The sequence below is a fragment of the Oncorhynchus keta genome, chromosome 22 (assembly GCF_023373465.1).
Source record: "Oncorhynchus keta strain PuntledgeMale-10-30-2019 chromosome 22, Oket_V2, whole genome shotgun sequence".
Taxonomy (NCBI): Eukaryota; Metazoa; Chordata; class Actinopteri; order Salmoniformes; family Salmonidae; genus Oncorhynchus; species Oncorhynchus keta.
The window spans coordinates 31523587-31549155 of NC_068442.1; the positions used below are offsets into that span (position 1 = coordinate 31523587).

The 25569-nt window shown below is 42.5% G+C and overlaps 4 protein-coding genes across 10 annotated transcripts; 1 reads left to right on the plus strand and 3 right to left on the minus strand.

Annotated features, from left to right (window-relative positions):
• Positions 1-366: 366 nt before the first annotated feature.
• polr2c (RNA polymerase II subunit C) lies at positions 367-5896 on the minus strand. Of its 2 annotated transcripts, XM_035798754.2 has the most exons (9): positions 5440-5896; positions 5040-5089; positions 2052-2120; positions 1899-1951; positions 1656-1784; positions 1514-1565; positions 1211-1379; positions 1041-1115; positions 367-798 (listed from the first exon to the last, which is right to left on the minus strand). In XM_035798754.2, exons 1-9 carry the CDS (start codon positions 5754-5756, stop codon positions 654-656), a joined length of 1059 nt encoding a protein of 352 aa, XP_035654647.1. In that variant the 5' UTR covers positions 5757-5896; the 3' UTR covers positions 367-653. The 2 variants fall into 2 exon arrangements, with proteins under 2 accessions (XP_035654647.1, XP_035654648.1); XM_035798755.2 differs by lacking the exon at positions 5040-5089 and having other exon boundaries at positions 5440-5617.
• ciapin1 (cytokine induced apoptosis inhibitor 1) lies at positions 4773-20617 on the plus strand. Of its 5 annotated transcripts, none has more exons than XM_035798752.1 (9): positions 4773-4901; positions 15853-16015; positions 18199-18342; positions 18435-18514; positions 18601-18769; positions 18854-18930; positions 19018-19139; positions 19982-20063; positions 20151-20617. In XM_035798752.1, exons 2-9 carry the CDS (start codon positions 15859-15861, stop codon positions 20259-20261), a joined length of 942 nt encoding a protein of 313 aa, XP_035654645.1. In that variant the 5' UTR covers positions 4773-4901; positions 15853-15858; the 3' UTR covers positions 20262-20617. The 5 variants fall into 5 exon arrangements, with proteins under 5 accessions (XP_035654645.1, XP_035654643.1, XP_035654642.1 ...); XM_035798750.2 differs by having other exon boundaries at positions 4779-4896; positions 18857-18930; XM_035798749.2 differs by having other exon boundaries at positions 4781-4896.
• Positions 5906-14410, minus strand: coq9 (coenzyme Q9 homolog (S. cerevisiae)). The gene is made up of 9 exons (XM_035798756.2): positions 14281-14410; positions 12166-12400; positions 8616-8751; positions 8354-8496; positions 8173-8257; positions 7629-7733; positions 7156-7311; positions 6420-6473; positions 5906-6149 (listed from the first exon to the last, which is right to left on the minus strand). Exons 1-9 carry the CDS (start codon positions 14336-14338, stop codon positions 6114-6116), a joined length of 1008 nt encoding a protein of 335 aa, XP_035654649.1. The 5' UTR covers positions 14339-14410; the 3' UTR covers positions 5906-6113.
• prmt7 (protein arginine methyltransferase 7) lies at positions 20605-25444 on the minus strand. Of its 2 annotated transcripts, none has more exons than XM_035798748.2 (17): positions 25108-25444; positions 24823-24859; positions 24487-24636; positions 24214-24322; positions 23784-23896; positions 23466-23695; positions 23180-23360; positions 22975-23102; positions 22692-22830; positions 22490-22573; positions 22331-22378; positions 22148-22234; positions 21821-21982; positions 21665-21739; positions 21335-21492; positions 21120-21216; positions 20605-20966 (listed from the first exon to the last, which is right to left on the minus strand). In XM_035798748.2, exons 1-17 carry the CDS (start codon positions 25200-25202, stop codon positions 20808-20810), a joined length of 2052 nt encoding a protein of 683 aa, XP_035654641.1. In that variant the 5' UTR covers positions 25203-25444; the 3' UTR covers positions 20605-20807. The 2 variants fall into 2 exon arrangements, with proteins under 2 accessions (XP_035654641.1, XP_035654640.1); XM_035798747.2 differs by having other exon boundaries at positions 21335-21495; positions 25108-25440.
• Between the last annotated feature and the right edge of the window lie 125 nt (positions 25445-25569).

Below are 25569 nucleotides of genomic sequence, written 5' to 3' on the forward strand. Positions count from 1 at the left end.
CTAATTGCTATGCTACCGGCTGTCATGCCAGCACTTCATTCGTCAGGACAGGTTGTAGGCTACACTTACGCGTTTGGCTGAGTACTGAAAAGCTGGGACCCTGTAATGCTAATTAAAGCTAACAAAACCAACCCAATTTCCTTTCCTTAGTGGTAACTACAATAATGAAATCTGATCACTTATTCAGCCAAAACAGGCCAGTGATGCATGAGTTGGATACTGTCTGAATATCAAGTAATGATCGCAAGACACCATTGCGATTCTGTAGGTTTCTCTTCAAACATCGATGTGACACTTTGTAGCCTACCGCTCACCTATGCTCTAATTCACCACCTTATTTAGATTAAAAGGCAATGACTTTCAAGCTGGATGAAAATGGGGGTTTATTGAAAAAAAATAAAAGGTTCATTACACAAAATACAATTAAAAAAAATAATCCTGCAAACAACTTCTACAAAGCGGAGATGTAGACAAAACAATATGGTGGATGATGTAGAAACAACAGACGATATCAGTAGGTGAGCTGATATGGTTGGATCAACATTTCTCCTGCCAATATCACAAATTTGCTACCATCAAATAAATCCATCATTTGGAACTGGGTCTGCTTCTGATCTCTGTGAGCAGTGTAGAACTGGCTAAAACTGCAGGACTCAGTTGATCGTGAGGACATCACTCTGGATTTCGTGGCTCAGCTGGGTCTGTAAATCACTCAGTTTCTTTTTCAGCACTGCCAGAGCAGACATGACGATGGTCTCCGGTCGCAGTGAGCCACATGTCTCCACGTTGTAATAGAACCTGCAAGTTTGTGCCACAACACAAATTAACAGTGACATCTCTACCATCTTTCCTACTGATCATTATTCACCATCTTTTGTCATCACATACTGCTTTAACACCATCAAAACCTGTATCACAGGCATCATTGGAATGCGACAGTTGACACTGAAGGACACAAATGCTCAATAACAGACATGTAATTCAATACATTGGTACTGACTGGTAAAGAACCATTTAGACTCCAATTAACTGATACTCACCTCTCAGGTTTGCCATTGGGGTCAAAGGGTGCTTGCACCTCATCCTCCTCAATCTCTGAGTATTCACTCTTTGGCCTGAGACAGAAAAACTCTGGGTCAATTCACAGTAACTCTCCCCCTCACAGAATACGGTCATGGGTCTCCATTAAGAACATTAAAATGTAACCCACCATTCCTCTGGCCGTGGATAAACAGTGTGCCTCAGTGCATTGTCTGGGTCATACTCAAAGGACACCCCTGCTGTAGGGTTCCACTTGGCATGCTCCTTGCCAAAACCCTTTTTGGCATAAGCTCTGAGACGCAGCTCCTGACCCTTCCTAAGCTTCACCAGCAAAATGTCTGACGAGAGGAAGGAGGCAGAGCCAAGATGAGGAAGAGGGTAGAATGATAATGCGAGAGCGGCAATGAATGTAAGAGACCAAATATTTATAAAAAAATACTTTAATAGAAAGCCATTGGAAAGAGCAGCCTACCATCCTGTTCAACATAGTCATTGGGATCATTGTCTCGACTCTTGGAGGTCACCTAAAGATCAAATAAGATAAGTTATAACAAAATAATAATACGGGGAAGAAAATCTGTATGTGAATTACTGTTGAATGGAAGCGCACTCACAGGAATGACTCGAGGGTGGTTGGACAGCAGGTCTCGTGAGGTCACATGGCGGGTCTGGTCCTCTGTGCAGCGAACGTCCAGTGTCAGTTCAACAGAGCATTCTGGGCAGAAATCGTCACATGTACAGTCCTGCGGTAGACAGGAATAGGTGAAAAGACTTAGTGGTTTTATCTTCAAGTGAGCATGGCTAGCAACACAACTTTCAGCCATTGTCTGGTCTTAATCAGGTGTCCAAATGCTTACTCTGGAGTACTGCATCTTGTCCACAACATCATCACTGGTAAGGGGAATAAGACCTGAAAAATGTGACCATAGACTGAGTTAGTGATCAGTACAATATTGGTATAAAAGGAGAAAGGGAGAAAAAAAAAGTCTTATAATAAATTAAATACATACCCACTCTGTGAGCAATAAACTCGTCGTGGATCACAGAAGAATTTGCATCAATTTGAATCCAATCAATAGCTGAAATTAAACAAGGACATGAACACTTCCAAAAATATTAATCATTGTGGGGACTGGGGAGGACATGACTAACAAATGTCTACACGTTCATGAGATTATAACAACCACGGGCGATGCTGTATTTTACCTAGTCTGATTAATCAGGCTGTAATACACAATTGGTATATACACAGCCTGACAAATGCCTGAAAAATCATCTAAAATGTTCCTTACAAGCCATAATGATGAATAAAATTACATTTAAAAACTTACTCTGTCTGTGCTGTTAGTCTTTCAGCTTCACATAATTTGAGAAAATATCCACAGGAAAGTATTGTTTACCCAACTTTTTAGAGAGACGGTAATATGCCTCTATAAAAAGTTGAGTAAACAATATTTTCATGTGGGTACTTTGTCTCAATTTTTGAGAAGAGTAATTGCAGACTGCAATTAGGGGCATTTCTGATATGAAGTTACACCCATTGATGCTCGCCATTGGTCTGTGGACATTTCTTTCGCTTCAGGGACATCAGTTGTTGACTGTAGCAATGTAGCTGAACCTAACCCCAACCCCTTTCCTAACCTCATTCTCCTAAACCTGCCACGCCAGTAATGATCCTAACCAGCCACGTTAATGATCCTAATCTCAATTCAAATTGTATTTATCACATGCGCCGAATACAACAGGTGTAGTTTACCTTACCGTGAAATGATTACTGTCAAGCCCTTAACTAACAATGCAGTTAAGAAAAATATTGACTAAATAAAATAAAAAGATCAACGAGGCTATATACAGGGGGTACTGGTACCGAGTCAATGTGCAGGGGTACAGGTTAGTTGAGGTCATATGTACAATACCGGTCAAAAGTTTTAGAACACCTACTCATTCAAGGGTTTTTATTTGGACTATTTTCTACATTGCCAGTTTCATCATAGCGCTTGATGGTTTTTGCGACTGCACTTGAAGAAACTTTCAAATTTCATGCAAGGTTCCGTATTGACTGACCTTCATGTCTTAAATGGTTCTTGATATAATATGGACTTGGTCTTGTACCAAATAGGACTATCTTCTGTATACCCCCCACCATGTCACAACACAACTGATTGGCTCAAAACGCATTAAGGAAAGAAATTCCACAAATTAATTTAACATCTGTTAATTGAAATGCATTCCAGGTGATTACCTAATGAAGCCAGTTGAGAGAATGCCATGTGTTATTTCATCGCCGAGCAGTTGCCATACCAGGCGGTCATGCAACCAATGCTCTCAATACAACTGTAAAACTTTGAGGATCTGAGGACCCATGCCAAATCTGTTCAGTGTCCTGAGGGGGAAATAGGCATTGTTGCGCTCTCTTCACAAATGTCTTGGTGTGTTTGGACCATGATGATCGTTTTGTCTTGATCACGTTGAGAGAGGCTGTTGTCCTGGTGTCACATGCTCGGAGTACACATCCTGGTAATCCGCCTGGCCTTGTGAATGTTGACCTGGCGAGCGTGATCACAGAGTCATCTGGAACAGCTGGTGCTCTCACGCATGCTTCAGTGTTGCTTGCTTCGAAGCGCAGTTAGCTCTTCTGGTAGGCTTGTGTCACTGTGCGGCTGGGCTTCCCTTTGTAGTCCGTAATAGTTTGCAAGCCCTGCCACAGCCGACGAGCATCGGAGCCTGTGTAGTAGGATTCAATGTTAGTCCTGTATTTACGCTTTGCCCGTTTGATGGTCTGTCTGAGGGCATAGCGGGACTTCTTATAAGTGTCTAGGTTAGAGTCCCGCTCCTTGGAAGTGGCAGTTCTAGCCTTTAGTTCAGATGTTGCCTGTAATTAATGGCTTCTGGTTGGGGTATGTACGTACGGTCAACAATGTCATTGATGTGCTTTGATGAAGCCGGTGTCTGATGTGGTATACTCCTCAATGCAATCTGATGAGTCCCGGAACATATTCCAGTCTGTGCTAGCAAAACAGTCCTGTAGCTGAGCATCTGCGTCATCTGGCCACTTCCGTATTGAGTGAGTCACTGGTACTTCCTGCTTTTGTTTTTGCAGGAATAAGGAGGATAGAATAAGTCAGATTCGCCAAATGGAAGAGCGAGCTTTGTACACGTCTCTGTGTGTGGAGTAAAAAATTAGGTCAAACAGATTTGTTTTCCTGCATTGAAGCCCCTGGCCACTAGGAATGCCACCTCTGGATGAACATTTTCTTGTATGCTTATGGCTTTATACAGCTCATTGACTGTGGCCTTAGTGCCAGCATCTGTGTTGGTAAATAGTCAGCTACAAAAAAATAGAAAACTCTTGGTAAATAGTGTGATCTGCAGCTTATCATGAGATACTCTACCTCAGGTGAGAAAAACCTCTAGACTTCCTTAATATTTAATTTCGCACACCAGCTGTTATTGAGAAATAGACAACGTAGCTGTTCTTTTTTTGCAATTGCACAGGAAAACCAGCCAACTGTATATTATCCACGTCTTTGTTCAGCTATAACTCAGTGAAAAATAAGATATTTGTTTTTAAAAATCTGCCACGGTACTTATCCTAACCTATGTAAACAAATAATCTGTGTCGAGAAACCAGTATCATAACACCGGAATTGACCAATGGCAGGCACAAATTGGCGTACCTGATAAAGGAACGCCCACATCAAGAAACGCCTCGAATTGCGGTTTGCAATATATATGCCATTTAGCAGACGCTTTTATCCAAAGCGACTTACAGTCATGTGTGCATACATTCTACGTATGGGTGGTCACCATATTGCAAATTTCAAGCAGCTGAAGGACACATTTCACATACAACCGGTAGAGTAAGTTTAAATGTCATTTTCTATAAACATTCTGTCTTGTAAGGACAATTTAGTTACACGAGTTTGCAGCTATTCGTTTCAGGCTGTATATACACTAGTACCAATTAATTATGTACAGCCTGATTTAATCACTCTTACCTATTGTTGCAACTTCTGACATAAAGACACGTCGGATGGAATTCGCAACCCTGTATAAATAAGATAACACACGTGAAAGAATGAATGTGAAACTTTAGACAGTAGCAGTCTCTTGTAATAAGAATATAATCTAGCAGCAAGCCCTCCATGTCGTCGAGCACCACGACCCCAGATAAGAGCCAGGAGAGAATGGTGTAAGCCCCGGTGCGCCACCCTTGCAAGCCAACTAACGTTAGCTAGTTAGTCACACGTCTGTTTCCATTGCAACGTATTTATTCACGTACGACGATCAAAACATTTACAGCTGTGATTATCAAGTTTATCGCAGGCGCGCTAACATTGGCTACCCTATCGCAAGCTCGCTAACAACTTTTTGATAATCAGTTGAATGGTTACTCACGACAGGTCGGTGTTCTCAATGACAAACTTAACATTCTCATCCGTCAGTTCTGTGATCTTCACTATTGGCTGGTTAGCATACGGCATGGTTAACGTATAAGAAAAGCAATGTACATTAAAATATACACGTCTTGTTGGTCTAAACAACGCCACCGGGAAGGCCTCAAATTGCTTACCGCTTATTGGCCGAAATAAATAAATAGTCTGATTGGTCAGTCGTGGTGGGCGGGTTCTTTTTAACATCCGGGTCACACCGTGACGTCCAGAAATATGTTCGAAATGTAAAAAAAAAAAAAATGCACCAAGATATAAATCCATGCAGTGTTGTTAACGCATTGTAGGAACTCCTAGAGAGAGGTGTTAATACACACAGGATATATCTAATATGGATTTGTTTCTTAGTTGACACTTTCCGATTATGCTTTGTCCTCATCCTAAATCAATTTGGGTGAAAAACAAATAGAAAATTGTTCTGTTGTAATTCATCTGTAATTTATTTAGGAACTCTCAATGGAGCCCAACAAAAATGTTTCAAATACAATCACATTTTTGTGATTGTGATTTTTTTACACAAAGGGATAGGAGTGGGTATGAGGGAAAACCAATTGAAACACAAACTCCTGATTGGCTGGCAGAGATTAGAGGGGATGGTGGAACAGAAATAGCCATCTTGTTTCACCGTCTCTGGTTAATTCCGGTTAGATTTTTCAGCTGAAAAATAGAGAAATCTCCAGTCACTACTAAACACACAAAATACAATTGGAAATAAACAAATGCAGTGCCTGGTATTATCATTTTAAACAATGCAGAATTTTGGGGGAAAAAGCTACCTAAGGTTACAAGCAATGAGGCTGTGCGTGTTAAAGACACAGATACAACATATCTTCACAATGTCTAGAGAAGCGTTTAAGCTGTCAATGTGTTATAATAATCTTTTATTCTGTGCATCTCAAACATGCATATTCTCTCTAGCATCCTCACCGTAACAGCAGCTCCCATAAGCCCCTGCACCACTGCTTCTCCTGTGGATGCCACCTACAGGACACAATAGCAAAATATGTCAATTACACGTATAGAGTTCCTTTAATATTGGTTGTATACTAGTGAGGTCTTTCTAATGATTTATACATTTTACATTTCATTACTGGTGACCATTTACCTACACTACCGTTCAAAAGTTTGGGGTCACTTAGAAATGATTGTTTTTGAAAGAAACACTTTCTGCCCATTTAAAATAACATCAAATTGATCAGAAATGCAGTACAGACATTGTTAATGTTGTAAATGACTATTGTAGCTGGAAATGGTATATTTATTTTTAATGGAATATCTATATAGGCGTATAGAGGCCCGTTATCAGCAACCATCACTTGTGTACCAATGGCACGTTGTTAGCTAATCCAAGTTTATCATTTTTAAAAGGCTAATTGATCTTTAGAAAACATTTTTGCAAAAAGGCTTTAATGATCATTTAACCTTTTAAAATAACTTGGATTAGCTAACACAACGTGCCATTGGAACGAAATTTCAGCCATTTCCAGATTCAATAGTCATTTTACAACAAATGTCTACGCTGTATTTCTGATCAATTTGATGTAAATTTAATGGACAAAAAAAATGTGCTTTTCTTTCAAAAACAAGAACATTTATAAGTGACCCCAAACTTTTGAACGGTAGTGTATATTAAGAGACTATACACAGACTGAGGAAATGGTACCCGTTTGGTGGCGTTGGCCATGTTGACAATATCCTGGATGCGGTTGTCAAGGAAGTTCCAGGTGTCCTGGAAGTCTTCTGAGGAGTCCTGTACCATCACCAGCTCTGTGGTGTTATAGATCCCGGTCAGTGCAGCTCGTTTTGTATACCAGTTCAACTGAGATGAGAACAGAGGGAAAACTGAAAAAATAGGATTTTGATAGACACGGCATAGTGGTTGTTGACTATCCTAAAACCTTCGTCATGATGGAAATATAAATATTTGGATTAGACAAATGTCAGTAGCACACATGTAAAATAGGGACATTATAGCGCATAGGAGATGGATTAAAGGAGTAAACTGTGCTAAAAGTGGGAGGGAGAGGTGGTGAGTAGTAACCTTTGCAGAGGCAGGCCAAATAGTATGAGGTGATGATGAAAAGGGGTGAGGAAGACATGGGAAGAGGGGTATTTAGGCGGAGGGGATCGACTCACATCTGTGGAGCGGTCTCCAGCATAGTACCAGATATCATCCACCAGGGTGGAGAGGTGCTTCAGACTGTTTGGTATGTTGTGTGGCAGAAACAGAATACTCAAAGCCTGGAGAAAGGAAGATGTACTTTAATCAGCAGGGAAAAAATGATATTTGTTAGAGTGTAATAAAAAAAAATTATTGGGAGAGACTAAGAATGTGGATGGCAGTGATACATTTCTAAGAAAGCTGTATGGCAAATGGCTGGAACTGAGAAATCGGAATGGCATCAAACACATGGAAACCATTTGTTTGATACCACTCCAACAATTCCGCTCCAACCATTACCACAAGCCAGTTCTCCCCAATTAAGGTGCCATCAACCTCCTGTGGTGTACAGGTGTAATAAATGGTTGCCTCTATTAGTGTGTCAAAGACGTTACAGGATTAGGTTACCTTATATCAAGGAGTAGTTTGAACTGGTTCAAGGTGAGGGGATTAACCGTCAGTTGTCAAGGTCTAGGGCACATAGGGCCCAATTGTTATACTGTGTTGTGTGCAAGATACCTGTGGCCAATTATTTATGTATGGGGTCAACATCCTCAATCTGGTTTCCACTGCATCCCTAAGAAACTCGGCAGTTTTCTTTGGTCTGCAAGAAAATTAACACATGTTCACATACATACCAATAACAAATCACATACATGTTTGAATCCTAACTGCAATATCATAGAGTGCGGGAACTTACTCTGCCTGACCAAGTTGGACCTGATTGTGATGCTCTGCCAGTTGCTCTGTTAGCTGGGTATTGGACTGAGCTATGAAGTGCAGGACCAGGTCCCCTGCCCCATTCTGGAACATTCCACTGGAGGCTGCTGAGAGACCCAGGGTCTGCTCAGAGGAAAACAGTGATAGGAAAGCAACAATTATATTTAGTCACATTACCTTACACTCTCCAACCACACAACTACAGTGAATCCAATATCCATAAAATCCCTAAACTCACTAACCTCAGCTCCTGCTGAAATGGCTTCAACAGTCCAACCATGTAGTGGGACAAAGTCCAGCGCAGCGTTAAGGATGCGCACTTGCAGTTGCTCCTCTGTTTCATAGTCTTCTCCTTGTTCTCCACTCTGGTCTACATAACTGCACCATCAAATCAAAGTTTATTTGTCACGAGTGCCGAATCCAACAGGTGTAGACGTTAGTGAAATGCTTACTTACAGGCTCTATCTAACCAATAGTGCAAAAAAGGTATGTGAACAATAGGTAAGTAAAGAAATAAAAACATTAAAGACAGTGAAAAATAAGTGGCGAGGCTATATACAGACACTGGTTAGTCAGGCTGATTGAGGTAGTATGTACATGTAGATATGGTTAAAGTGACAATGCATATATGATGGACAGAGAGTAGCAGTAACGTAAAAGAGGGGTTGGTGGGTGGTGGGACACAAGGCAAATATCCCAGTTAGCCAATGTGCGGGAGCACTGGTTGGTCGGGCCAATTGATGGTAGTATGTACATGAATGTATAGTTAAAGTGACTATACATGTATGATAAACAGAGAGTAGCAGCAGCGTAAAAGGGACACAATGTAAATAGTCCGGGTAGCCGGACTACCCTCTGTAGTGTCTTGCGGTCGGAGGGCAGGCAATTGCTGTACCAGGCAGTGATGCAATCAGTCAGGATGCTCTCGATGTTGCAGCTGTAGAACCTTTTGAGGATTTCAGGACCCATGCCAAATCTTTTTAGTTTCCTGAGGGGGAATAGGCTTTTTCTCGTTTTTCACAATCGTCTTGGTGTGTTTGGACCAATCTAGTTTGTTGGTGATGTCGACACCAAGGAACTTCAAGCTCTCAACCTGCTCCATTACAGCCCCGTCAATGAGACTGGAGATGTGCTCGGTCCTCTTTTTCCTGTAGTCCACAATAGTCTCCTTATTCTTGGTTACATTGAGGGATAGGTTGTTATTCTGGCACCACCCAGCCAGGTCTCTGACCTCCTCCCTATAGGCTGTCTCGTCGTTGTCGGTGACGTTGTCGTTGTGTCATCAGCAAACTTAATGATGGTGTTGGAGTAATGCCTGGCCATGCAGTCGTGGGTGAACAAGGAGTACAGGAGGGGACTGAGCACGCACCCCTGGGGGGCTCCAGTGTTGAGGATCAGCGTGGCAGATGTGTTGCTACCTACCCTCACCACCTGAGGGCGGCCCGTCAGGAAGTTCAGGATTCAGTTGCAGAGGGAGCTGTTTAGTCCCAGGATCCTTAGCTTAATGATGAGCTTTGAGGGCACTATGGTGTTGAACACTGAGCTGTAGTCAATGAATAGCATTCTCATATAGGTGTTCCTTTTGACCAGGTGGGAGAGGGCAGTGTGGAGTGCAATAGAGATTACATCATCTGTGGATCTATTTGGGCGGTATGCAAATTGGAGTGGGTCTAGGGTTTCTTGGATAATGGTGTTGATGTGAGTTATCAGCCTTACAAAGCACTTCATGTCTACGGACGTGAGTGCTACGGGTCTGTAGTCATTTAGGCAGGTTGCCTTTGGTGGTATTACAGACTCAATCAGGGACATGTTGAAAATGTCAACAAAGACACCTGCCAGTTAGTCAGCACATGTCCGGAGCACATGTCCTGGTAATCCGTCTGGCCCCGCAGCCTTGTGTATGTTGACCTGTTTAAAGGTCTTACTCACATCGGTTACGGAGAGCGTGATCACACAGTCGTCCGGAACAGCTGATGCTCTCATGCATGCTTCAGTGTTGCTTGCCTCAAAGCGAGCATAGAAGGGATTTAGCTCATCTGGTAGGCTCGTGTCACTGAGCAGCTCTCGGCTGTGCTTCCCTCTGTAATAGTTTGCAAGTCTTGCCACACAAGACGAGCGTTCGAGATGGTGTAGTATGATTCAGTCTTAGCCCTGTATTGACGCTTTGCCTGTTTGACGGTTCGTCGCAGGGCATAGCAGGATTTCTTGTAAGCTTCCGGGTTCGAGTCCCACACCTTGAAAGCGGCAGCTCTACCCATTAGCTCAGTGCAGATGTTGCCTGTAATCCATGGCTTCTGGTTGGGGTATGTAAGTACAGTCACTGTGGGGACGACGTCCTCAATGCACTTAGTGATAAAGCCAGTGACTGATGTGATGTCCTCCTCAATGCCAACGGAAGAATCCTGGAACATGTTCCAGTCTGTGATAGCAAAACAGTCCTATAGTTTAGCATCTGCTTCATCTGACCACTTTTTTTAAATAGACCGAGTCCCTGGTGCTTCCTGCTTTAATTTTAGCTTGTAAGCAGGAATTAGGTGGGTAGAGTTGTGGTCAGATTTACCAAATGGAGGGCGAGGGAGAGCTTTGTATGCGTTTCTGTGTGTGGAGTACAGGTCTAGAATTTTTTTCCCTCGCACATTTAACATCTTGATAGAAATTTTGTAGAACAGATTTAAGTTTCCCTGCATTAAAGTCTCCGGCCACTAGGAGCGCCGCCTCTGAGTGGTTTCCTGTTTGCTTATTTCCATATACAGCTGACTGAGTGTGGTCTTAGTGCCAGCATCTGTCTGTGGTGGTAAATAAACAGCCACGAAAAGTATAGCTGAAAACTCTAGACAAGTAGTGTGGCCTGCAATTTATCACAATATACTCTACTTCAGGATAGCAAAATCTAAACTTCCTTAAATTTCATGCACCAGCTGTTGTTTACAAATATGCACAGACCGCCCCCCCCTACTGGAGTGTGCTGTTCTATCTTGCTGGTGCAGTGTATATCCCGCTAGCTGAATATCCATGTCGTCATTCAGCCACGATTCCGTGAAACATAGGATATCACAGTTTTTGATGTCCCGTTGGTAGGATATTCGTGATCGTACCTAGTCTAATTTATTGTCCAATGATTGTATGTTGGCGAGTAATATTGACGATAACGGCAGCTTTCCCACTTGCCTCCTGCGGGTCCTCACAAGGCATCCCGCTCTGTGTCCTCTATACCTGCATCTCCTCTTGCAACTAACGGGGATATTGGCCCTGTTCTGGTGTTTGGGGAATGTCCTGTGCTTCCTGCTTGTTGAAGAAAAAAATCTTAGTCTAATCTGAGGTGAGTGATCACTGTCCTGATATCCAGAAGCTATTTTTTGCAGTAAGATACAGTTGCAGAAACATTATGTACAAAATAAGTTACAAATAACGCAAAAAACCCCAGTGAACACAGCGTAGACGGTTGGCATACACACGTCAGGAGTAACTTAAGAACAAAATGTCAATGTTGTTCCAGTTGCAATGTAATCTCTCGCGGACAGATGCAATCTATCAATTGGAACTTTGTTCTGGTACTCACGATTTTTCAGGTGTGGCCAATAGACAGGCTGAGTTGCGGTTTAGACGGGTGGAGATTTCGCTAATCTCGTTAGTACATTTTCTAACATGTCTCCCCCAGAATTTATTCGAGCATCTGACACACTAAAGATGTTAGTTCTGTGTGTCCAAGATCAGCAGCAATGTCACAATGTGGTATGGTAATGTTATGCATTGGTACGGTGTGTAAGTGTCAGTTTGCAGTATAATCCTAACCTGATGTTGGGCTGGGGAGCCTCCTCAGCAGCAGCAGCTTCCTGCGCTGATGTGGCTGTGTCATGTTCAGATGGGTGAGCTTGATAATGTTCGTGGAAAGTTGTAGTCGGGGATGTGGTGGAGGATGGAGGGACTGGGATGGACTTATCCATGTCCCCCTGAAGCCGAAGTGCAGCACAGTGCAAGCCTCGTCTCAGGCCATTACATTGGGGACTGGATGTTTTTGGAACCACCACTAGAATAAATAAATCAGAGAAAGATGCTGTAATTATGTTCATACTGAAACTTTGCATCCTGTGTCTTGAGCACATGTATTAGCTTAACTTATACCGAACAAAAATATAAATGTCAAATATTTTACTGAGTTAGTTCATGTAAGTCAATTTAAATAAATTAGGCCCTAATCTATGGATTTCACATGACTGGGAATACAGATACCTTCAAAAAAAGGTAGGGGGATGGATCAGAAAACCAGTCAGTATCTGGTGTGACCACCATTTCCCTCTAGAAGCGCGACATCTCCTTCGCATAGAGTTGACCAGGCTGTTGATTGTGGAATGTTGTCCCACTCCTTTTCAATGGCTGTGCAAAGTTGCTGGATATTGTTGGGAACACGCTGTTGTACACATCAATCCAGAGCATCCCAAACATGCTCAACGGGTGACATGTCTGGTGCGTATGCAGGCCGTGGAAGAACTGGGACATTTTCAGGTTCCAGGAATTGTGTACAGATCCTTGTGACATGGGGCTGTGCATTATCATGCTGAAAGCGGCAGACGAATGTCACGACAATGGGCCTCATGATCTCGTCACTGTATCGTTCAAATTGCCATCGATAAAATACAATTTGTGTTCGTTGTCTGTAACTTATGCCTGCCCATACCATAACCCCACTGCCATCATCAGGCACTCTGTTCACAACGTTGACATCAGCAAACCGCTCGCCTACACACCACCATACATTTAACATTTAACATTTAAGTCATTTAGCAGACGCTCTTATCCAGAGCGACTTACATGTGGTCTGCGGTTGAACGTACTGCCAAATTCTCTAAAACAATGTTGGACGAGCCTCATTGTAGAGAAATTCATATTTAACTCTGGCAACAGCCCTGGTGGACATTCCTGCTGTCAAGCATGCCAATTGCAACCTCCCTAAATTTTAGACATCTGTAGCATTGTGTTGTGACAAAACTGCCTTTTGTCCCCAGCACAAAATGCAACTGATTAGCTTCTTATTTTTTTTAATTTTAATTTTAGGCAAGTCAGTTAAGAACAAATTCTTATTTTCAATGACTGCCTAGGAACAGTGGGTTAACTGCCTGTTCAGGGGCAGAACGACAGATTGTCAGCTCGGGGATTCGAACTTGCAACCTTTCGGTTACTAGTCCAACGCTCTAACCACTAGGCTACCCTGCCGCCCCTTACAATGATGGCCTACCCTTGGCCAAACCCTAACACTGGGCCAAATGTGCGCCGCCCTATGGAACTCCCAATCACGGCCGGTTGTGATACAGCCTGGAATCGAACCAGGGTCTGTAGTGACGCCTCTAGCACTGAGAAGCAGTGGAGAAAGGCTCAATAACAGCGACGTAATCCATGCACAACATTTTAGAGAAAAGCTTTTTGTGCGAAATAAAAATATCTGGGATATGTTATTTCAGCTCATGAAACGAGGGACCAACACTTTATATTTTTGTTCAGTATAGTTGCCAAATAATGGGTGGGGGAGTCCCTATGTAGCAAGGTAGTTTGTGAAAATACAAGCAGGCTGACTGGACTCGCCACCCTCTCACAATTTAAGGGGTCAATTATTGCATATTAACGTTACCTAGCTACATGTATTGCAATAAAGAGCTTAATACTTGCAGTTGTGATAACTAAGTTAAATGTTTTCTTGCGCTGAGATGTAGCTTGCAATGAGTAGTTAGCCAACATTATGTAATCTAATTCTGTCCTTCATTATCACCTTCTCCGATAAGTGTGTTCCCATTGGTTGGCTAGCTAGTTAGCAAGCTCTCTTGCGATTTGGACCTAAATCAATCTACACGATTACCAAAAACAAGTTCCTGAGCTAATGTCTAGACTAAGACCAACTAGCAAGTCTTGGCTCACCGCTGCCAAGACATCGAAGGGCTCTTCCAACTCGAAGTCCTTGTAGCAGCGCCGCCATATCTAGCTACGAACTGTTTTTTGAAGATATCAGACGCGTCATTTTTACGCGACTCTCTTTAAGCAGCACGCAAGTCGAATATTTCCCAGTTGTTTTGAACGAGGCAATTGTTTTGACCGGAGAGGTAAGTTAGCAAGCAGGTGATCTAACTTTGACCGAAACCCCTTTGCCCTATTTAATGTTCATAATTCTCAAAGTGAAAGCGGAATTACTACACGTTTTGTTGAGTTTGCATAGCGAAAACATACATTTTGATTGGAACTTTTTAGCTTATACTAGCTAGCATGAATGAACTTCTATGTCACGCCGTTACTAGCTGGCTGGTTGTCACAAAGACAATTAAACGAGGCGATAAGACCAATATAATTTATAGAACACAAGTTGGTTAAATATGCTTGATGGTGTCTGTTTGACTGGTAGTAGCGTCGTTTGCCATAAACGTTTTTGGTTTCTAGTCGGTTCTAGAATATTACACATTTCATGTGTGTTTATTATGAGGTTGGATTCTAGCCCTGAACTACAGAGATACTAACATTAATCCTGATGTATGTGTAACTGATGCAAGGTGCTGGCTGTAACTAGTCCTGAAAATGTGAAATCCTAACATAAATCAGTAAAGCATTGTGTATTATTTATGTTTTGCAATCATTCAGGTCATGTGACTGCTGCTATCAGGGTGCTTTAGTCAAAGATGATCTATTATATTGACCAGATAGTCGAGTGACCGCTCTAACAATGGAAATGCATGTCCTCAAAGATGGAAAGCAGGCGAGATCAGTGATAGGGCAGATACGCGTGTGAATAACAGGTGCACAACTCCAATATAAGTTGCCGAAATGCCACCTGCGTCAACTTATATCACTGCATTCGTAACAACCTAGCCATTACGAAGCATATTTTTGATCAAATAAGCCCCAAGTAGTTTAATTTAATTTGACCTTTATTTAACCAGACAAGTCAGTTAAGAACACATTCTTATTTTCAATGACGGCCTGGGAACAGTGGGTTAAATGCCTGTTCAGGGGCAGAACGACAGATTTGTACCTTGTCAGCTCTAACCACTAACCTTCCGGTTACTAGTCCAACGCTCTAACCACTAGGCTAAGCTGCCGCCCCAGCAAATTAGCAATACATTTTTTAATTGACCTGCATAAAAAAAATACTAAAGGGAAAGGGGGGTACCTAGTCAGCTGTACAACTGAATGCGTTGAACTGAAATGTGTCTTCCGCATTTAACCCAATCCGTCTGAATCGGAAAGGTTCGGGGAGCTGCCTTAAATCGACATCCACGTCTTCGGCACTCTGGGAACAGTGTACAAGGACAGATTTTGGAATGAGTAAACCCTATTGCTTCTTGTCTTCCCCTGGTCTAGTAAAACTCCTGTCTCCCTGCTGTGTTATCAGTAGGATGTCAACCCACTCAGATAAGTCAAGTCTGATAGGAGAAGCTGTCCTGTGGTGGTTTCTTTAGTCAATTTTAAATTACATTGAGTTAATTGATTGCTGCTTTGCAGGAGGACATGGCAGACCTTGGTGTGAAAGCAGGAGATAAGGTGCTTTTGGTGTGGAGCCAGCCTTCATCCCCAACAACCCTGAAGGAGCTGGCAGAGAGTCTAGGGGCCATGGTTGGCACCGATGGCCGAGTGTCCCTGGAGAATATGGAAAGACTTATGATGTGTAAGTTTATTATCTATGCGTATTCATCTGTAATTTGTTTATTTTTATTTAACTAGGCAAGTCAGTTTAGAACAAATGTATTATTTACAATGACAGCCTACACCGGCCAAACCCGGATGATGTTTGACCAATTGTGCTCCGACCTATGGGACTCTCAATCACGGCTGGTTGTGATAGTCTGGATTCGAACCAGCGTGTCTGTAGTGACGCCTCTAGCACTGAGATGCAGTGCCTTAGACCTCTGCGTCACTCAGGAGCCCATAACTCCACCCCTACCTACATGTACACTTCACCTCTACCTACATGTACAGATTACCTCAACTAACCTGTACCTCCACACATTGACTCGTTACCCCCTGTATATAGCCTCGTTAATGTTGTTTTGTGTTACTTTTTATATTTTTTTTATTTAGTTTATTTGGTAAATATTTTCTTAACTCTTCTTGAACTGCTTGTAAGTAAGCATTTCTCGGTGCTTACTACACATGCAGCATTTTCTACACATGTTGTATTCGGCACATGTGACAAATAAAGTTTGATTTATAGTGACACTCATTCACCTGAGGATCTGTTACAACACTTAGCCTATGCTTGTTCTTAAACCCATGCATTGACATGTGGGTCGTTCCACCTCAAAAAGCACAGGACAGAGGATTTTGACACCCACCATCTCAGATCGTTACGAAATTGTTTCTGTAGTTAGAAACATATAATATGAGCTTTCCTGCAACATTATTTTGTTGAAATAATAAAGCTAGTTGATTGCACCCAAATTGCCATTTTTTAAATTATAGGATTCCTGTAATGTTCAATAAATATATTAAGTAACATCTGATTTGGACCCCCCCCCCACCCCCCAAAAAAAATGTAACAATGAGTAAGACATGAGGATTACAAAGAAATGGTCAAAAAATCAGTTTGCAGATAACCTACTGTAGGGTATTCTACATGAGATTTATTAATTTGTCAAATGGCAGTCAAGCATCAATGATCATGTCACCAGAATATTATGAATATTTATTTGAAAGGAGCTTCAAGATCACCATGTACTTTCACCATCGTGAAGTTCATCATCTATTTCATCTGTAGCCTAATAAATTGCATGGTTTCCTGAATTGTAGTGGGAGGACCACACAACATATCATCTCGTAAATCAAAATTTACTTCAATATGATGGTTATTATATAAATATTTGCGCATAAAAGCGTTTCCACCGCAATTCTTGAATAATTCATTTAACTGACACAAAAAGATCCCACCAGGTCAAACGAACAAATTCTGTTGACATTTAAAAACCTAAAAGTCCTGTTTCCATCACAGCTGTCATGATTAAAAAAATATGGTATGTCTTTAATTGCATAAAAACTGTGGATGGAAACATGGTTAATGGTACTTAATATTAGCAGTTTCATGCTTCATGTCCAAATCATCCTAAAGTATCTTACAATACATTTTATAACTAACTCAATAGCAAAAATGCTATTATAGCTAACGTTGACTTGCATTGGATTTGTGCCACAAATGCAAAAAAGTTGGAGTTTGGCAAAGTAAACAAAACCAAAGCATGGGTTGCTGTCACAACTTGTCCATAAACTGCTTAAGGAAACCAATATGTATTTTTCCCTTTAACATTGAGGGGGGGTTTTTGAGGTGGAACGACCCACATGTGGAACGACCCACATGTCAATGCATTGGTTTAAGAACAAGCATAGGCTAAGTGTTGTAACAGATCCTCAGGTGAATGAGTGTCACTATAAATCAAACTTTATTTGTCAGAAATGAACTACTAGCAAGAACAGCACCATCTAGTGGTCAGGATAGGACATAACCCTAACTGCTCCATACTACATAGAGAACTGATACGGTATACTCGTTGTTGGGGTGGGTTTGGCGTGGGGGGTCCATGGGTGGCTTTTGACTATTTAGTTGGATTCCACATGTCTTATTATTAGAAAAAAAGTTTGGTTCAACTCGGATGTTGGGTATATAAACAGAATAAAGTTGGAGGAATGCAAATCTTTTCTGCTTTTAACTACAGGATTATTTTTTTTAAATCTGAGCTGGTGGGTGTCATGGGTGTGAACAACGCATGTCTGATATGTCTAGCTATATATACAGTTGTTATAAGGGCATTGGATTGTACAATTTTATTAACTACATGCTCTTTTCTCTCCTTTCCTCAGCTTCACATGAAGCATCAAGCTACGACTGGGTCCTCTCAAGTGTACTCTCTGACAGCTTTTCTGTCCACACCTCAGAGACACTAGCAGAGATGGCCAGAGTGATCAAACCTGATGGAAAACTAGTGCTTGAAGAACCTGTTACAGGTAAGAAGGTGGAGAACGCGAAGTGTTTGAGTGTCCTGGTCATGATTGAGGACACATAGTAAAGGACTCAGATTCTTGACACCTGTCCTTAGGAACTGATGACCAAAAAGTGAGGACTGCTGAGAAGCTTCTATCAGCCTTGAAGTTGTCTGGCCTGGTGTCAGTGACTGAGGTGAGTAAACCAGCACGGGAATGTCATAGATTCACTCCTCCAGGCACGGTGTACTTCACACACTTTTTCTTTACCAACATTGACAGGTCAGTAAAGAACCCCTGACCCCAGAGGCTGTGTCTGCCCTGAAGACATACACAGGCTTCCAGGGTAACACATTATCCAGGGTGCGCATGTCTGCTTCTAAACCCAACTTTGAAGTGGGCTCTTCAAGCCAGCTGAAGCTTTCCTTTGGGGAAAAAAACTCAAAACCAGGTATGTGGAGTTCTCCTTCCTTCTGTTAACATGTCATACTATTCCTCCTGGTCTCCTTTGAAAATGTAATTGATTTTGTTCCAGTAGACAAACCTGTACTTGACCCCAATGCTGCCAGGGCGTGGACCCTGTCAGCCAATGACATGGATGATGATGATGTGGTGAGTGATTGATTTGTGTATCTTTTAGTTTTTATATTTCTCTGATGGTGATTCTCAATATGCCACTCCCTTGTCTTGTCTTCTCAGGACCTGGTAGATTCAGATGCGCTGTTGGATGCAGATGACTTTAAGAAGCCAGACGCATCCTCCCTCAAAGCGCCCTCCTGTGGTGACGGAACCACCAAGAAAAAGAAGGCTTGCAAGAACTGGTAAACACCCCTCACTCTTTCTTTGGTTCCAGAAAAGAGGGCTCACCCATACACCAACAAGTTAGTTGGCATCATCACAAGTAAAGTTCAACTGATTATTGAATATCTCTAGTGCAAATATGGAGATAATCACACATGGTTGCCTTGTATCATAACTATTCTCTTGTAAATGTCCCCCACAATGAAATTGGGGAGGTGACTGGATTTGTCTCCAGATTGAAAATGTGAACTTTGAAAGGTCACACCCTCACCCTGTTTGACCTTAAGTCATGAAATTCTGTACATAGGGCCCTCTCCCCACAAGGAACACATTTGCCTCAGGGACCCATAAGGTCAGATTTTCCACCATTTTAAATTTGTTTTAAAAAACACTACTCTGCTGGCACCAAATGAGTGGTGTGTATATATATATATATAATCTATGGACAAAGGTCTCTCAATGTAATATTTTCCGGAATAGTACCTGGCCACTATTGACCAATTAACATGGGTTTGGTCTGGCACAAATGTATATAAATCGGTCAATGATATTCATATTGTAACACAATTTTGGTGCATATGTTGCAAACACTCAAGTATCAACATATGCGAGGACATTCATATCAACCACACGGTGACGCTATAACAAACAATGAACATGTTTAACTCAGTGCTGAAATATGAGTCTAGCAAACCTACGCATTATCCAACAACTGGCCTGATTTTAACAACTTGGGTGAATGATTCTTCTTGCCCTAGAGATCTGGCATTTACAAAATGACACTTAGCCCAAGGGGGTTGCTGCATCATTTGTGGAGGACGGCATGCTTACTGTTGCCTTGTTTGTCATTACTCCTATGTAGCTCATGTGGTCTTGCTGAGGAGTTGGAACAGGAGAGCAAGGGTGCCAAGACAATCAGCCAGCCCAAGTCCGCCTGTGGAAGTGTGAGTGTCACTCTTTGCCCATATACAACCACCATGGCTGTCAGCATCTTTGTGAAGCCAGTTTGTAATTGTTGACCTGAATTTCAGTGTTACCTGGGCGATGCCTTCCGATGTGCCAGCTGTCCGTACATTGGGATGCCTGCCTTCAAACCTGGGGAGAAGATTGTACTAGCCAACACAGGGCTAAATGATGCCTAGGAACAACCACAATATATACTTTCTGGAATATCACATTCCTTACATCATTCTAACCTCCCACCCCCTGGAGTCAATGACCAATGCCAGGTTCTCACTGAGATGGTCAGAATGGCTCTTCTACATCTCATGTATAAGAACAAAAAGCAGGTAGTTTGAAGTAGCTAAACAATCCAGGTTATAGGCTTATTTGACCATGTAAAAACTGTTCCTGGACATAATGAAGATTTCACAGGGCACTCACCATATTAACATACAGGTGTCAATAAATGTCAGTTCAATTAACCGTGTGTATATTACTTATCTGTATTGTTTTCTACAAAAATAAGTCTTATTAAATGGGAAATCCTGAAAATAGACCAAGTTATTTTTCAATCATGGCCTGTTTATATATTCACTTTCACACTTAAACACAAGAATACAGTATAAAACAAACACCATCCATCAGTATTTGGTTTTACTAGAGTAATTTGGGGCTATATTTGCAATGTCTGTCCTCTTTATAGAATCCAACCCAGAGATGTCCAATTTCATGTGTACCACTACAGATCATTGTGAGGCAACTGTGAAGTCCATTTTGATATCCCCAATGCTGGGTTCAAAGGTGAAACTATAAGACACTGAGGCCCTTCCATCCCCTGAGCTCTCCAATGGGGACCTGAAGAAGTACACGCCTTGTTTCCGATGGAGACTCCATTCACAGGCACCCTACAGGGGAATAAAGAGGGGTTCATTTACTATTCAACTGTATAGAACCATTTTGGATCAGTGAATTTATTTAACCTTTATCAGGGATTCATACTAAATTACAGAAATACAAATTGCAATGCATTAGTAGTATTGAATGAGTGATGTTAGTACCTCTTCACTGACTGGTCTCGTCAGGCCCATGCTAACTTTGATGTCATCATTCAGTTGATACTCCATCCACAGGGCCACACCATGGCAACGTCCCCTCCTGTACAGAAACACAAATGGTGTTGGGGACCATTTGGAATGTGCTCTGGCTAGGAGATAATGACAATTTACTTACCGGTATGAGAAATTAAAATTCTGACCAAAATAAGAGTCCGTACCTCGTAAATGGTAGTGATCCCTGACATCTGATTGGCTGTTCAGGAACACACTGTAGGAAGTCAAAGGTCATGACAGCTCTGGGCTGGGTCAGGGCCCGACACGGGTACTCCCATAGGGGCTGTGGCTCGGCCTCATGGGACTCACGGAAATCCAGAGACTGCTGTGCGAGGAGCGTTAAAGGTGCTGTGAGTGAGAGCTAATGAATAGACTAGAGCAGTGCCCATTCCCATTGCTATCTTTGATCACATTGATACGTGTATTTTTCTCCAACTGAAATTGTCCATTCACTTAAAGGTAGTTTAAGTTCATATTGAAAGAGGGATTCTAACCTGAACCATCTCATCCATAGGTCCAACATCAAAGCCTTCACATGTACCACAAGGAGCTCTTATCCTCCACAGATCCTGACAGAGGTTGAGTGAATGAGAGAGGCACAAGTTCAAAAGTTACATTTTCATTTTACTACAGATGCCAATATCTCTTACCTGAAACTCCACAGCGACCATACACAGAGTGGCAGAGCAAGGCAAGATGGTGGCATTGGGTGTCAGCAGACGGACCAGGGCAGTACGACAGTACCAGAAGTACAGGGAGTGCCAGGGCAGAAGACTGGTGCTGAAGTAGGGCTCACCTATCAACACTGATATCTAGGGGACACATGAAATAATATAAATACATTCATCAAATAAAAGCAGTAGAAAAGAGTAACAACTTTTACAAGTGTAAAATAGTTTTTTTACAGACACTGTTCAGGGGATTGTAATACTGTATATCATATACAGATCACCCCCAAACAGTGTTACTGTTAATACCTGTTCCCCCGCCAGGTCAGTACTGGATAGCTGGTCAGGACGAATCCCCAGAATCTGAACTCCTCTCATGGAGTTGGCATTCAGCACCTACAGAGATATATACACCTTTTAGCAACCCTGTGTTCATTGACTTTCACTAATAGATTTGAACGAAGTAACAACTTTTGTTATGGGGACTCTCACTTGTTCAATGACCTGCTTCAACATTCCAGAGTTTTCCAAACTGAACACCTGGATGGATACAGACAAACCTTAGTGTGGCTTTATTGGAATAATTTCAAATACCAAATAGGTGAGTAAACATATACAAGTACGAGCATGACAAAGTCAAAATAGTAATACCTTCTTAGCTCCAAGCATGTGAGCGAAGATGGGTAACAGACTCCCATCACTGACGCCTACGCACACGCTGTCTGGTTTTATAACCTAAAATTGACAAACACCCATATTCATTATTTGTATCGAATAGTAGCTACACCATATCCATTATGGCAAAGCCGCACACACCCTGCTCTATGCCTGACCCTCAAACCTCATCACTCACACTGCGTAGAGCTCTGACGTAGCTCTGTGTGCGCTGGCGGTCGTTGAGCTCCCCGAAGCGTGTGCGTGTCCACACCAGGTGAGCCTGACAGACGCAACATGGCCGGCAAGGTGGTGCCTCACTCAACATGCCCTGTTGACTGAGAGGACACATAATAAACAAATCACACACAGCTCTGATGAAACAACCGTTACTCACCCTTCTTTGTGCAACATTAGGTAACTACAGACAGTTTTGTACATCGAAGTAGTCTAGTGTGTGTGTGTATATAGGAGTTAGTTACCCATCTGGCTGTAGGCTGTACCACAGGCTGTAGTCATCATGGGAAACAGTAAGGCTAAGTTCCTCTCCCTCTGCCACCCTCCTCTCCACAGGAAGGAAGTAGACACTCTGCATCCAGTGATCCCGCCACTAAAAAGACAGACACAAACATTACTTCCTCAAACTGTATCACACATGTACATCCATGACATACCCACTGCACTTACAGGAGCGGACTGAGGGTCTGGGTAGGTCCAGCTGGGAGCCATGGAACACACGATTGAGCCGCTGGGGTCCATGTCTATGTCCCACCAGGAGAGGACCACTTGAGCCCGGCCACTGGACTGAGCTGGGAAGCTGGAGGAGTGGGACTGAGGGGCACTGCTCACTGGCTTACTGAAGTCCACACTGAGAGTGAGAGAAGAGAGAGAAAAGCATAAATTACCACTGAATGGAGAAGATTCATTGGGAATATATGTATAATACATGTTTGTTCAACAATGTGCATCTCACCTGAACATGGTGCAGAGAGGCCCTAGTGGTGTGAAGCGGTGAGGGGGCACCTGACTGAGCTGGATGTCACAGACCGAGTGGGCTCCAGCACAGTGGCTTACAGCGGGAGGAGGCAGCAGTTTGCGACCATCCACCTCCATGGGTTGTAACTGTGCCCAACTCCACAACTGCTCTGACTCCACTAGCTGGGCATACACTGTGGCACGGTGGGGCACAGCCTCACAGCCCGCCTACAGGAGAAATACACATCTGCTTCACACGTCGGACTATTTCTCACAACACACACACGTGCACGCAAGCACACACAGACACACCTACCTGGACCAAGTTGAGATGAGCGTGTTCATAGCTGGGTAAGGCTCCCTCTCCAATTAGTTCAGTGTCAAACAGCTCTGTGACGAGGACGTTGGCTCGAGTCTGCATGTCTCCATCTGGAGTGGAAACACATGTAGCAGACTTATGATAATACAGTTGAGGTTATAAAGTTTCCCTGCACAGTTAAAGAAAAGTGCTCCAAAGTGGATGTAACTGCACTGTATGAGGCATATTTCAGATATATTTCAGGTCACAGTTCATTACATGGGTTATTGTTAAGGTGATTCAAAAACAAACTTTGCACTTGCCGTCAAACTTGGAGTTAGTCACACACAGGAGTTACTGATGCTGCAGCACAGGCCATTTGAAAATACATTTTTGAATCAGCACAACTGTACATCACATGACTGTGTGTGTGATACGTGTGACTTACCTAGGCCAACTGTCACTTCTGTAGAGTGTTTATTGATGATCTTGATCTTGTCTGAGAAGCCATTTTTCTTCACTATTCTGAAAGCAGCATCTGCCATGGGCTTGAAAACCTATTGGATGAGACAAACAAATCCCAATTAAATGGTGTTTCAAAATCAATTCTTCCATAGAACACCTTTTCCTATATTCCATTATCCTGTCATTGATGGTGAATTCTAAACGCGATTTGATTGATTTGCCAATGGTGTGTGGGTTTCAGCAAACTCATGCTCACCTCTACAGCGTAGCAGTAGTCAGCCCCAGCTGTGACAGCCATCATGGACAGCAGTCCTGTTCCAGTGCCAATGTCCAGAACGATGACTTTCTCACCCCGTGCCTTCACTCTGCTCACAGCAGCCCTGATGCCCTGGTAGTATTTCTCATTCTGGAGGGCAGACAGACAGAGGTTAAGATACATCAGTGGTCCCCAACCAGGGGTACTAGGCCTACTGGTAAAATGCACATGAGGGGTACTTCAGGGGTACCCCCCGGACAGAAACATACAGGGAAAGTACAAACTATATGTTGTAAGTGTTATTTCCTGTCACATGAAGCATGGACACACACTCACCCTATCATGATCGTGCAGCATATCAGCATAGCAGGACCTGAGAAACAAACCGGTGATCATAATTTGATCAGATACGGACGTGGGAACACTGCCTAAACGCCCCGGACTCTAAATCGAGCTCACCTCATGGTTAAAAAGTGATTTGACAAAAATATAGAAAATAGTGCTTTGTATAGCTAGTGCAATAAATTAATATTAAATTATATACAAACGAAATGTTGCATTGGCGGAATCTTTTAATGGAATATAAGTGGTTGGCTGGCTTGCTAGCATAACGTTAACTACCTGGCAATCTCTTGATGGTAGTCATACTCCTCACTCTCCTCGACCCAATCCAACGCGCCTGTGGCCGGGTTGGCACGTCCGCAGAAAGTCTTCATTACCGTAGCTTTATATCGATTCCGATGCCACGGTCTTGATTCAATATAATATATTGTATTCCAGAATAATACAGTTTCTACACTAATCCCTAACAAATTGGATTATGGCAGCATTGCTTTAACGGGGGCAGACATGTTTTTTCTCCCCCGGAATGTCAATTGGGGTGTATTCATTCCGTGAATTCTGTTGGAAAACGTTTCTCAAACGGGACAAAATGGGCGGAAACGACCTTAATGTGTCCAATAGAAACTCAAGTTTTACTCCGTTAGCTTCTGTTTTGTTCTTAAACGGTCAACGGTTCCCTTAATGAATACCCACCTGACGTCACCCTCCAAGTCACATGACTAGTGTCAAATTAACCCCTTG

What these genes read in the sequence shown, in the direction of transcription:
- ciapin1 (XM_035798749.2), top strand. Translation starts at nt 4,816, where the DNA reads ATGTGTGCATACATTCTACGTATGGGTGGTCACCATATTGCAAATTTC. An exon ending in ACACATTTCACATACAACCG is followed by an intron (nt 4,897 to 15,852) that starts GTAGAGTAAGTT and finishes GCTGCTTTGCAG; the next exon opens with GAGGACATGGCAGACCTTGG. An exon ending in GCCTGGTGTCAGTGACTGAG is followed by an intron (nt 18,515 to 18,600) that starts GTGAGTAAACCA and finishes CAACATTGACAG; the next exon opens with GTCAGTAAAGAACCCCTGAC.
- polr2c (XM_035798754.2), bottom strand. Translation starts at nt 5,756, where the DNA reads ATGGATTTATATCTTGGTGCATTTTTTTTTTTTTTACATTTCGAACAT. An exon ending in ACAAGATGCAGTACTCCAGA is followed by an intron (nt 1,785 to 1,898) that starts GTAAGCATTTGG and finishes TGTCTACCGCAG; the next exon opens with GACTGTACATGTGACGATTT. An exon ending in ACCACCCTCGAGTCATTCCT is followed by an intron (nt 1,566 to 1,655) that starts GTGAGTGCGCTT and finishes TTTGATCTTTAG; the next exon opens with GTGACCTCCAAGAGTCGAGA.
- coq9 (XM_035798756.2), bottom strand. Translation starts at nt 14,338, where the DNA reads ATGGCGGCGCTGCTACAAGGACTTCGAGTTGGAAGAGCCCTTCGATGT. An exon ending in CCTTCGATGTCTTGGCAGCG is followed by an intron (nt 12,401 to 14,280) that starts GTGAGCCAAGAC and finishes TATTTATTCTAG; the next exon opens with TGGTGGTTCCAAAAACATCC. An exon ending in CTGGAGACCGCTCCACAGAT is followed by an intron (nt 7,312 to 7,628) that starts GTGAGTCGATCC and finishes TTCTCATCTCAG; the next exon opens with TTGAACTGGTATACAAAACG.
- prmt7 (XM_035798747.2), bottom strand. Translation starts at nt 25,202, where the DNA reads ATGAAGACTTTCTGCGGACGTGCCAACCCGGCCACAGGCGCGTTGGAT. An exon ending in ACTACTGCTACGCTGTAGAG is followed by an intron (nt 24,323 to 24,486) that starts GTGAGCATGAGT and finishes CTCATCCAATAG; the next exon opens with GTTTTCAAGCCCATGGCAGA. An exon ending in ACATGCTTGGAGCTAAGAAG is followed by an intron (nt 22,379 to 22,489) that starts GTATTACTATTT and finishes GTATCCATCCAG; the next exon opens with GTGTTCAGTTTGGAAAACTC.